This window comes from Oncorhynchus keta, chromosome 30, assembly GCF_023373465.1.
Source record: "Oncorhynchus keta strain PuntledgeMale-10-30-2019 chromosome 30, Oket_V2, whole genome shotgun sequence".
Taxonomy (NCBI): Eukaryota; Metazoa; Chordata; class Actinopteri; order Salmoniformes; family Salmonidae; genus Oncorhynchus; species Oncorhynchus keta.
The window spans coordinates 33,067,787-33,080,094 of NC_068450.1; the positions used below are offsets into that span (position 1 = coordinate 33,067,787).

A 12,308-nucleotide genomic window follows, 5' to 3' on the forward strand; every position below is an offset into this window, starting at 1 on the left:
ATAAATCAGTTGCTAAACGGTTTCATATGGGCTGATGAAAATAGAGTTTTCTAATCAGGTCACATAGTTTTAAAGTCCTGGAAAACACCTTGCCCTGAAGGGAGGATGTAAACCCTGTAAAACTGCATAAACGGTGTACTTTCTCATATGAATTCTATTTAAAAACTAGACTAACAGGGGACTTTCCATTACACAGGCAACTGTGATTAGTCAATAGAACTAACAGGGCTGTGCTTGCTTTAAACAGGGTTGCATCATGTAGGCCCAGGAATGGGAATGGCCTGTGCCCAAAACCCTGAAGTTAATTTCAGTCTAGCCTGTCATTACCATTTGTCAATTTGATTTATTTGTCAATAATGTTGGATTTAAAAGGCCTAGGTATCCTAGCCAACCGAAGTTTGAATATAAACCACATTTAATCTTAACACGGATCAATTGGCTTAGGCTATAAACACAGTATGATTGATTTGCAGTTTTCAGTTTTAAAAGCCCATCTGCCATAAATTGTCCTTCTTTCTCTTAAACAATGGGGATGACCCAGAAAGAGAAGTTCCAGGCTAGTGCTTCTGGAATTCCTTCCCGTTTTTCACCAACAAAACAAAAATCTTTATCTCTCTCAGCTGGGCAACTTTAGAGCAGGCTCAACTTGTCCAACAGCTCAGTTCACTTGTCCCAGGCAATAGTGCAACCCTTAAGGTCCCTGCTACAACTTGGTTCAGGAGTTTTGCCAAGGGACCTGTGGTGCCAGCGCTGAGGAACACCTCAGAGCGTTGGGCCAATAAACGAAAGGTTGCTGGATTGAACTGTCAAGGTAACAATCTGTATATTTCAGTTGAATGCATTCAGTTGTACAACTGACTAGGTATCCCCCTTTCCTTGCATGTTTACCTTCCTATCTATAAAGGTTTTTCGGAAAGCTATACCATAGGCTACTATTATAATAACTAACGACATAATATGATATATATATATAACAGCATTTTTTATTCAACAAATTTACATTCAAGTAACAATGCAAAAGATAATGCACTTAAACATACTATTGAAACAGACCATACAAAACCAAAACAGGGATTAAATGCACTTCAATGCTACAGACACAAGGTACCAATAAGGCATCAAGTTCTTTATATTTAGTCCTCATTGAAAGTAAAAAGATGTTCTGAATTGCATTTAAATTACAATATATTTACAAGGACAGTGTGATTACAGAAGATCTATTGGCTCTTCAACCCACTTCAAAAGGATCACTGTGAGACTCAATTTGCCTTTTAACCACTGTGTTTGCAAAGGAAAAAAATGAAGGGCAAACTGATACTCCACTGAAAAAATATATAAACGCAACATGTAAAGTGTTGATCCCATGTTTCATGAGCTGAAATAAAAGATCCCAGAAATGTTCCATATTTCTCATAAAAGAAGTGCACAGATGTTTACATCTCTGTTAGTGAGCATTTATCCTTTGCCAAGATAATCCATCCACCTGACAGGTGTGGCATATCAAGAAGCTGATTAAACAGCATGATCATAACACAGGTGCACCTTGTGCTGGAGACAAATAGCCTCTAAAGTGTGCAGTTGTCACAACGCAATGCCACAGATTTCTCAAGTTGAGGGAGTGTGCAATTGGCATGCTAACTGCGGGAATGTCTACCAAAGCCGTTGCCAGATAATTTAATGTTAATTTCTCTACCATAAGCCACCTCCAATGCCATTTTAGAGAATTTGGCAGTACGTCCAACCGGCCTCACAACCACAGACCACATGGAACCACGCCAGCCCAGGACCTCCACATCCGGCTTCTTCACCTGTTGGATCGTCTGAGACCAGCCACCAGGACAGGTGACGAAACTGAGGAGTATTTCTGGTCTGTAATAAAGCCCTTTTGTCAAGAAAAACTCATTCTGATTGGCTGGGACTCGCTCCCAATGGGTGGGCCTATGCCCTCCCATGGCTGTGCCCCTGCCCAGTAATGTGAAATCCATAGATTAGAGTCTAATTCATTTAGTTAAATTGACTGATTTCCTTACATGAACTGTAACTCAGTAAAATCGTTGAAACTGTTGCGTTTACATTTCTGTTCAGTATAATACAAACCATTCATTACAGTGGGTGGAGTGGGGTATTAGGAAGGTAGCTCGGATTTCATCTAACCTTTTATTTCCCCCATCTTACATATGGGCGTGCAGATGAAAAAGAACCCTAATGCAACATCTGGAGTTTGTTCATTAAGTAAACCCCCGAGAACGTAAGCAGGGGAAGTCCCAGTTTAAAGGGCAAATCAGTCCTCTAGGGCCGGAGACACTTGGCATGCTTCCCACACACCTGGCCCCACTGTATCTGACCCTGTGCTGCTCTCTCAAGGCTGCCTTTGTGCATCACACTGGCATATCTTAACAGAGTACATTCTTTGGACTACCTTGACCCACTGTCTCTCTACCTGTACAGTAGATATCCAATACAAACGGTGCACTCGTCAGTAACCCATTTCCCATTCAACAACAGTGATGTAACATTGTCTATATCATGGCTTATCTTTTTAAGTCCAAGGCTCTGCGTGCACGTGTTATTCTAAAACGAGCAGCATCGATAAAATCATGGCACCAATTTGAAATGCGCTTAGCTAACCACTTGAGACCAACTTGTCCTCTGTGCACCGCAGTACAGAATGAGCTGCTCTGTCCATCTCCTAATCTGCACCACTCACAGTATAACAGTCCTGAGTGTACATAGCCATTAGTTCAGTAGCTGCACCAAGCAGTGGCCGCATATCATCAAATCACCATGTGGGGCCTTCTCAAGCCGCCTCCATGTCTTCAACGATTGCCATCTCGTGCTCCCCCAGCTGGCTGGTGAGGTCAGGGGGTTGCAGGTCTGGCGGCTCCAGCGGCACCAGCACCATGGTGGCAGTGGTGGAATAGGAGTGGGGATGCCCCTCCCCCGCTCCCCCCACACCCCTCCGACAGCAGCAGACGCAGGCCAGGCAGTCGTGCACGTTGTGCCTGAAGAGACGCCGGCACGGGTGGCAGAACTGGTAGAAGAGTAGCATGAAGAGCACGGCCAGGCTGTAGCAGATGAGCAGCTGGGCCACCAGCAACGGGGCGCACACGTACGAGTAGAAGTCTGACTTGTAGAAGTACCAGAGGGCGATGAGCACGCTGTTCTCCAGGAAGCGTCCGCCGTAGTAGGCGGCCAGGCGGCCCCAGTGCTGCTTCATCTCGATGAGGTCGCGGTGGCCCAGGTCTAGCTGCACGGCCGACCAGCAGAAGACGTTGATGCAGGCGTACAGGAAGGTGACCAGCGACAGCACCACCGTGGTGCCCAGCTTGCTGAAGTTCTTCTCCACGTTGTCGGGCAGCGAGGCGTGTCGAGCCCAAAACTCAGCCCAGGGCTGCAGGAAGAAGAAAAGCAGGTTGCCCAGGCCCACGAGGATCACCCAATAGGTGAGCGCGGAGCTGAACAACACCAGGGAGGTGACACGTGTGGCGATCTCCAGGCCCCGCCACAGGATCATGCAGAGGTAGGCGGCTGGGCGCAGCCGCACCTTGTAGTCGTCGTAGCGGATGTTGATGGCCAACACGCTGCACACCAGGGCTCCGTAGGTGATGGAGATGAGGCAGATGACCATCAAAGTCACTGGAATGAACACAGAGACAAAAGCACTCGTTAGACCCTCCAAAACAGCAGCATTCGCCATGAATGCCATCAAGAGGACTCTTACGTCTGATAGGGAGGAAGTACTTCTCCTGGATGTTGGCATACAGCTGCAGGGTGAGCTGGGGGGTGGATCCCAGGAAGGCCTGGATGACGGCGGTGCGTTTGAAGGCGTTACGGTGGGTGGCGAGCTTGCGCTCCGAGTGGCCGATCTCCCACTCCATGGGCGTGGCCTGGTCCTTCTTCAGCTTGATCTTCCTGGAGATGGTCACATACGGCTCCTCCTCTTTACCCGCTTTGAAGTAAACCACCAGAGCCTCAAAACACCTGAGGAGGAAAGGAGAGAATGGTGTAATACCACAGCCACCAGAGGGCAGTACAGGCTAACAAAAAAAAACTAAGATTGCAAGTAAAAAAACAATCACATGATTTGCATTATCATTCAATATTTTCATCAATAAATATTACATTTTGCTTCATATTTAAAATGTTTTAAAAAATGCAACATTGCTATATGGCTCCACCAGAGGGCTAAAAAAATAAACTGAGTCTTTGACACTGCGTGTACAAAACATTAGGAACACCTGCTCTTTCCATGACAGACTGACCAGGTGAATCCAGGTAGAAGCTATGAACCCTTATTGATGTTACTTGTTAGAGCCACTTCTATTAGTGTAGATGAAGGGGAGGAGACCAGTTAAAGAAGGATGTTTAAGTCGAGACAATTGAGACATAGATTATGTATGTCAAGTGTGTGCATTCAGAGGGTGAACGGGCAAGACAAAATATTTAAAGTGCCTTTGAACAGGGTATGGTGGTAGTAGGTCCAGACATCCAGCCAACTTCACACAACTATGGGAAGCCTTGGAGTCCACATGGGCCAGCATTCATGTGGAACGCTTGCGACACCTTGTAGTCCATGCCCCAAAAAATTGAGTCTGTTCTGAGGGCAGAAGGAGGAGTTGCGACTCAATATTAGGAAGGTGTTCCTAATGGTTTGTACACTCAGTGTATTCAGTACTGAAACCTAAGTAGTGTGCTCCCTTCCCCTTCACAGAGGTAAATGACAGAAAGAAGTTAACACCGCACACAAATAGCACCAACATAGTAGTAGTACCAGTGCAGTGGATAGCTGTATACAAGGCAATCCATAACTTCTAAGCCAGGGATCATCAACTAGATTCAGCCGCGGGCTGTTTCTTTCTTGAGTGGATGGTCGGTGGGGCCGGAACATAATTACTAATACTTTGTAGACTGCAAATTGATTGTAAGAAGCCCAAACATATGTTTGACTAAAACATAACCACTACAAACTTTGCATGCGATCACGTCGTCTGTCTATTATGCATGGGACTACTTCCTAAGAGATTTCTTAAATTAAAATCACTTGGAGCTCATTTCCTGTTTTTTTTTTTTTTACAACAATGAAAATTCCACACAATATTTTCAATTTTTTTGTTCAGAAAACTAGGGAGGCCAAATTAAACCATCTACAAACCAAATTCGGTCTACGGTCCACCAGTTGGGGAACCCTGGTCTAAGGTATTCACACTCAACCAAGTAAATCACACAGTGTTTGTCTTGTCTTTCAGACCAAAACATCTACTTTAGACATGGGCTTAGAGGAGAGAACATAGACAGGCTAGCTACTAGTAGTCTCTTCCTGCTAGCTCAGCTGTGGGCTGCTGTGGTGCTGACGGTGGCTGTTGTGGTGCTGGTGGAATCACGTTCGCTGTGACCTTACAGTGCACAACCAAAACAAGAGCCTCTCATCTGACTTCAATTCTCTCGGAACCGAGAGACATTTGGGAGGGGCACAAGCCACCCCTCATCTCTCCAGTGGTACTACTGGTAGCCTATGCAAAAAAACTGTTGGAGAGTTTTATGACTGGTCTACAGATGGGAGGCGGTAGCAAGACTATGATTTTCTGATTGATTTCCAGGGAAGCTTGGCATTATAATGCAGCTAAGAATGCATGCTGGAGTCAGACCAGCCAGACAGAAATGCAGGTTCTGAATGACTAAGAAACAATGTATTTCACTTAGAGGAAAAAGCGCAGCTGTGGAAAAGGTTGGTTGACAGAATCAATATGCCTGATGTCCACAGCAGCATCTAAATGGTACCATCAGGCGAAGCAGAAAGTGCCTACTGCCGGGTAATTACTCCCTGGCCATAAAAATCACTTTGCTCTCTGCTTAGGCTACCAGTACTTGTAAAGAGTACAAAGTAAAACACACATGCAATAAGGAACTACCTTAAATCTGTAGTAGCTTCATCCATTTTTGGACTTACAAATTAATGATATGTAGCCTACCCAGAGATTCTTGAATATAACTTACAAATGCCTCATGAGCTTAGTTCAACTGTCATACCCCATCAGAACCCAAAATATAAGCCTGTTTTACTCCAATGTAAATAAACATTGTTTAGCTTTATAAATGTATATCATGGATGGTCAAGTCCTGGCATCCATAGCTCTGTCTATGAATTTGAGTGGTTACATTTCTCCAGCCTCATTCCTCAGCTTTTTAGCAAAACAGTGACGGTGAGATTGCTTTTTATTGTTTCAACTGCTGATTCCCACTTTAAGACATGTGCTGCAGTTCAAGCAACCGTTGCCGTGGTCTTTCATCAAAAAAAGCCACAAGGGTAGTTTCATCATCAGGAAATCCTCTCAGCATGCTCCTTGAGAGACAGTAGAGACTCTCACCTCGTTCTGGTTAACAACCGTGATTTGGCGTAACACCCACAAGATGCATTGGGGCTAAGGACATACAGACACCAACCTTTCTTCGTTGTCTGTAAACATCGTTTCCGTGCTGCATGCTGGGAAAGGGAGATTGCTGTCAACTAAGTATGTAGCTACTTCTGCCTCAGGGGAGGAATATATTCTCTCAGAGACAAGATGTGACAAGGTCCACTCATGCAGGGAACCAACCTGACACTACAGGGATTCCCAGATGGCCATGTTTCATAACATCTTGTCAACAGATTATCTAAGATATAGATTGCCAGACACATTCATATCGTGAAACTGTACTTTGTGTTAAGTTTACAGATATGCGAGTAACAAGACAAACACTACCCTGTGAGGTAGAGTCCTTTCCTATTACAAGGTAAAGCAAGCCATGCAGCCAGCAGCATTTCAACCCTTGGTCGGAGTTGCTAAGAAACCTGCTATATCGAAATGTGTCAACACCGATAATGATCTGTGATTTTATCATCCACCAAACTCCACAGGAAGTGCACAGCTGATAAGAAAAAAAGTGTTATTGTCACATACACTAGAGAGGTTCAGTGAAATGTGCTGTTTTACAGGGTCAGCCATAGTACTACCCCGCCCCTGGAGGAAATTATGGGTTAAGTGCCTTGCTCAAGGGCACAGAGATTATTTTCACCTTGTCGGCTCAGGTATTCAAACTAGCGACCTTTCGGTTACTGACGCAACACTAACCGCTAGGCTACCTGCCGCCCCAAGATCAGCGCAAAGCTCAGATGGGACAGTGGGAGTAACTAACTAATGCACAGCTGTTTCTCTAGTGCAGGGGTCTCCAACAGGTTGATTGCGAGTTACCAGTACCTTGCAGCCCACCTAGGAGTAGCTCGCCAAACAATTCTGTAGTATATGCAATTTTCACATTCTACCGCAAACTGACAAATAAATCTCCCAAGTAGGCGATCAGACACCGCAAGCAGACAGAAGAATGTGCCTATTTGAAAACTATATTTAAAAAAAGTGTAGCTCGCAAGATACTTTTTTTTAAAGTAGCTCTCATACCACAAAAGTTTGGAGACCCCTGATCTGGTGCCTCTCTGTTTGACACAGTTAACCATCCACTTTAGAAATAAAATAGAGTTTGAGGCAGGGAGTTAATGATATGAAGCTTCCTGCCCAAGGGAACTACATCTCCAGACAAGCCAACCTCCAGAGTATAATTATCGAACTGTGTAGCTGTAGCACAACAACCCTGAAACCAAACCTTGATCTGGTTCTACTGGAAACTGAAGTGCTGCTTCTCACTGGTTAGCACAGTGAGGGAGTGGGGGAGCAGGGCTGTTAACAGTGTGCCAATGTCATGTGCTGGCTTGGCAAATGCCTGCTAGTCAGTCACTTGATTTGTCATAAAGCTGTGGTGCTCAAGTACTATTTGAGGAGGTCCGGTCACAAATTTCCTAGGTATTAAAGGTCCGGATGGATAATGTCATTTATGGACATAGCAACAAACCTAGTAACCTCAAACTGTTCACACCCCTTTAGCTGGAAGAGAGAAAATGTTGCAGTTTTAAAGCTAATTTTCTGCAATTCAATGCATTCTTCCATGTCTTATGTGTGTTTATATGATACCATGGGTTGAAGCAGAACCAAGTTTTTAAAAATTACAAAATCTTCCTTATCAATTTTTTTTTTTTTTTTTTCGGGGCCCACCGCCCTTATTGACCCCATTCTGGATCCGGTCCACCAGTTGAGTATGGGGGCCATAAATGGTGCAGCCAGTACAGCCAAAGAGATCATGATAAAAATTACCTTTGAATTGACAAGATATGCGCTGTAAAAGTAAGGTATTCTGGGATGTATTCTAATCTTAGGATATATAAAATCTCTAAAACATTTAACAATTTAAAAAACATTGATAGTGTGTTTTCATGCAGTAAATCTGCTACTCTAGAGGAATCTGGAGGGATATGACACAGGTCACTGCTTCCACATCCCAGTCAGAGGCTCCACTAGAAATTTGAATACTTGACACAGTGGTTTCTTCCACACATGGCTGATAGTCACACTTCACTAAATGGATCAGATTCACCTCACAGATTCAAGGCAGTTCCTTGATGTGGAAAATATTCAATGCAGAACGACAATAATGAATTATAGGAAACACTATTATTCTACTTTTCTGGGTCTTTTGTTATCTGTAATGGTATCCATTGTACACCATATGGAATGGTAAGCCACGCAGAGCTAAAGACAACATGCCAAAGGCCTACTTCTTGCAGTGTTAAAGGGCCACACCCTCAGCTATCTACAAGGCCTATAGTGTAGAGCTGGGACGATAAACCGACAATTATCAACACCGACCACTTATCGCAGACATTTTGCTGATGTCATTTATTGTAGAGAAACATGACATTTGAAATGAAATAAGTGTGCTAATATGGGTGATTGTTAATGTGACAATTTATGGCTACAACCATCAAACTACTAGTAGTTTAAAAGATTAATACTATATTTGCACATTAATGTTATATACTTATCGTTAACACATCAATTCATAGTGCTATGGATTTTTGCCCATATCGTCCAGCTCTACTACAATGGATCGAATATGAGTCAAATCCAAGGTACGGTTGACAAACCAAAGCTCACCAACAGTGTCACTCAAGATATGCCCCGTTTCTAAACAGCTACCAAAGACTCCCCTTGAACTTTATTTTGCAAGTGACAAATGGCTCACGGTTTGTTCAACAGGTTTAGCTCAGAGTGATTTGTATTTAAAGAATGAAGTGAGGGGACTTTCAGCGTTTGAGCAGCATTGGAAGCCATCAAAGGGTGGGCATTTCACACCAAAACAAAAGGAGAGATAAGGTTCTCTAATTTCAGCCAATTAGATATGTGAAACAAATTAAATAAAGTGTATCATCAAAACTAAGACATACATTTCTGTATACCAATGGCATTGACCTCAAATGGGGACCCACTCCTTACAACTTGTCACTTTGCACTGGCAGCTCAAACACCCAATTAGAAGTGGGTTGACACCAAGAAGCAGCTGTATCTACAGTAGACTACACGACTGGCATGTCTGACAAAGGTGTAAATGAGAGAGAGGGTCCATCTGAACATTTACCCACTTCACATCTGGTCAAACAGGTTTGAAGAGGCAGGAAAACACACGGCCTAATTTATAGGATAACTGAGTAAACATCGTAGAGCATTTCCTAGTATGCCTGCAGTACTGTAGCGGGAAAGAAAGTAGTTTTGTGAGGGCTCATGAGTGCAGTATGTTGCAAATACTGCATCCAAATTAAGTATTTTTTTACTGCCTTAATTTTGCAGTACACTGCAGTTGTTTAATTACTGCATCCAAAACACCACAGTCAACTGCAGTTACTGCACTTTTACTGCAGTGTCAAAACTGAAAAAAAAAATTGTAAAGCGGGGGTAGTGTTCTACACTATGTCAGGCAGTAGAACGCTCATATATAAACCATTTTACACATTACCCTCTCTCCTTCGAGAAGCATCTTCCCGCACAGTCCCACCTGACAACAGGTACGCTTCCCCAACACCCCGCCCGAGACCACCAAATTGGAATGATCTCACCAATGTAGCCGGAAAGAGAACAGCTGATTTGGGGGCAAGATTCTACTGTGCAGAGGTGAGCGCTCTACTGCCTGTACCACGAACGCCTGGGCGGCAGTAGACAACTCACATTACAGTACATACAGCACTATGCTTCAAGTCCTCCTATAGTTGCGGTCCGAAGCTACTCAGCACTGTGATTACTTGTGGTACTATACCTACCTAATAAGTGGGCCCAGGAGTAGTAGATGCAAGAAGAGGACGAGGGGGCGGTCTCTTCCTAAGTCTCTATGAATGAATGTCAGCGCCAACTGAGTCAATACAGCGGGCACCAACATGAAGGCGATGGTTGACCCCATCCAGATGTCGTCATCGCTCTTGTGGTAAACGTTGCAAAGCACCGCTGCGCAGACAAACTCTGCACAATACAACAATGTGGCCAACACCACGCTGAAAGGGGGCTGAATGTTACTGTGGTTGACAACCAACATGACTCCATTTTCAGAGGCGGATTCATGGTGGGATTGCTCGACGTCAGAGATATTTTCGACGTGGTCGCCCTCTTCTGCCATGGCCCCCTCACTGAACAAAAACACCGTCAGATAATTGAGAACTGTAGGGCGGATGGATGGCTCCTTTTTAGGCAAGGAAAGTAGGCTATGGATTGCAGTGTCACATTGTATCCTTATTCAGACATAATGTATCAATTTCTTCAAACAAATCAGGTCAGTTTTATCATTCATGAATAAAGTTTGTCAAACAACGACTACAATGTTATCCTCGTTAAATGTTTGCTTCGGTAGGTCCTGTGCTTTCGTCAAATTTCAATACACAACAATAACTCGTTACAGTTCAGCATGACGCGCTCTCTTGTGCTTATTTTCATTCCGTTTACAGACAGTTTCGACACCATGGCCACTATAAAATAAAAACAGCATCGTATCTCTCCGGTAGCCTTCCAAGTCAAGACCTGGTGGTTGTACGTGTAAACACCAGTCATTGTCAAAGATTTGCATTGCGCTCGAAACTTTCTTTGCCAAAGACATGCATGCAGCTGATGTCCGCCTGCAAATGTTGTGCTCAGTGCCCCCCATTTACCCCCAAAGCGACGTCAAATGTTGTATCCTTATCAACACCGAAACAATCCATCCACTGTAGTGTCCCATTGCAAATTTGAATGTTTTCGTTTGCTCCGCTAATGATCAAGAAAGCAAAGCATGTGTCTGAACAAGTCTCCCTTTTTTCTATTTTTGTTTTCTTTCTATGGACGTGTTTGTAAGGTAGGGGCAGTGCTGCCGCTCACAGCCCCTGGGTCCTAGGCCCGGTTGGCTCCTTCTTCTATGACATAATGGAGGTCCCCAAACAATCGTGTAACTGTATGCCGCCACCTACTGTGCTGGAATGTACGATCAATCATGATCTGCCCAATTCTGCACAACCAAAATTATTTAAAAACGTTTTAGAACACCAACTCATTCAAGGGTTTTTCTTTTCTTTATTTAGACTATTTTCTACATTGTATAATAATAGTGAAGACATCAAAACTATGAAATAACACATATGGAATCATGTAATAACCAAAAAAGTGTTAAACAAATACAAATATGTTATATTTCAGATTCTTCAAATAGCCACACTTTGCCTTGATGACAGCTGTGCACACTCTTGGCATTCTCTCAACCAGCTTCATGAGGTAGTCACCTGGAATGCATTTCAGTTAACAGGTGTGCCTTCTTAAAAGTTCATTTGTGGAATTTCTTTCCTTCCTAATGTTTTAGAGCCAATCAGTTGTATTGTGACAAGGTACGGGTGGTATACAGAAGATAGCCCTATTTGGTAAAATACCAAGTCCATATTATGGCAAAAACAGCTCAAATAAGCAAAGAGAAATGACAGTCCATCATTACTTTAAGACATGGTCAGTGAATACAGAACATTTCAAGAGCTTTGAAGGTTTCTTCAAGTGCAGTTGCAAAAACCATCAAGCGCTATGATGAATCTGGCTCTCATGAGGACCGCCACAGGAAAGGAAGACCCAGAGTTACCTCTGCTGCAGAAGATAAGTTCATTAGAGTTAACTGCACCTCCGATTGCAGCCCAAATAAATGCTTCACATAGTTCAAGTAACAGACACATCTCAACATCAACAGTTCAGAGGAGACTGCATGAATCAGGCCTTCATGGTCGAATTGCTGCAAAGAAACCACTGACGAATGAGGTCAGGGTCCAGTATGTCTTTGGCAGGAACCCAGGAGCGTTCCTCGGGACCGTAGCCTTCCCAGTCCACCAGATACTGCCAGGACCGCTGCACCCGGCGGGAATCCAGTATCCGATGGACGGTATAAGCCGGCTG

General features: G+C 43.8%; 1 protein-coding gene across 1 annotated transcript; it reads right to left on the bottom strand.

The window, feature by feature from the left end:
* Nucleotides 1–963: 963 nt before the first annotated feature.
* On the bottom strand, nucleotides 964–11,274 carry LOC118363420 (endoplasmic reticulum membrane adapter protein XK-like). The gene is made up of 3 exons (XM_035744264.2): nucleotides 10,178–11,274; nucleotides 3,722–3,981; nucleotides 964–3,636 (listed from the first exon to the last, which is right to left on the bottom strand). The coding sequence occupies exons 1-3, from the start codon at nucleotides 10,525–10,527 to the stop codon at nucleotides 2,798–2,800; spliced, it is 1,449 nt and encodes a 482-aa protein (XP_035600157.1). The 5' UTR covers nucleotides 10,528–11,274; the 3' UTR covers nucleotides 964–2,797.
* Nucleotides 11,275–12,308: the final 1,034 nt, after the last annotated feature.

What these genes read in the sequence shown, in the direction of transcription:
- LOC118363420 (XM_035744264.2), bottom strand. Translation starts at nt 10,527, where the DNA reads ATGGCAGAAGAGGGCGACCACGTCGAAAATATCTCTGACGTCGAGCAA. An exon ending in CTCCTGGGCCCACTTATTAG is followed by an intron (nt 3,982 to 10,177) that starts GTAGGTATAGTA and finishes TTTCCTCCTCAG; the next exon opens with GTGTTTTGAGGCTCTGGTGG. An exon ending in GTACTTCCTCCCTATCAGAC is followed by an intron (nt 3,637 to 3,721) that starts GTAAGAGTCCTC and finishes TGTTCATTCCAG; the next exon opens with TGACTTTGATGGTCATCTGC.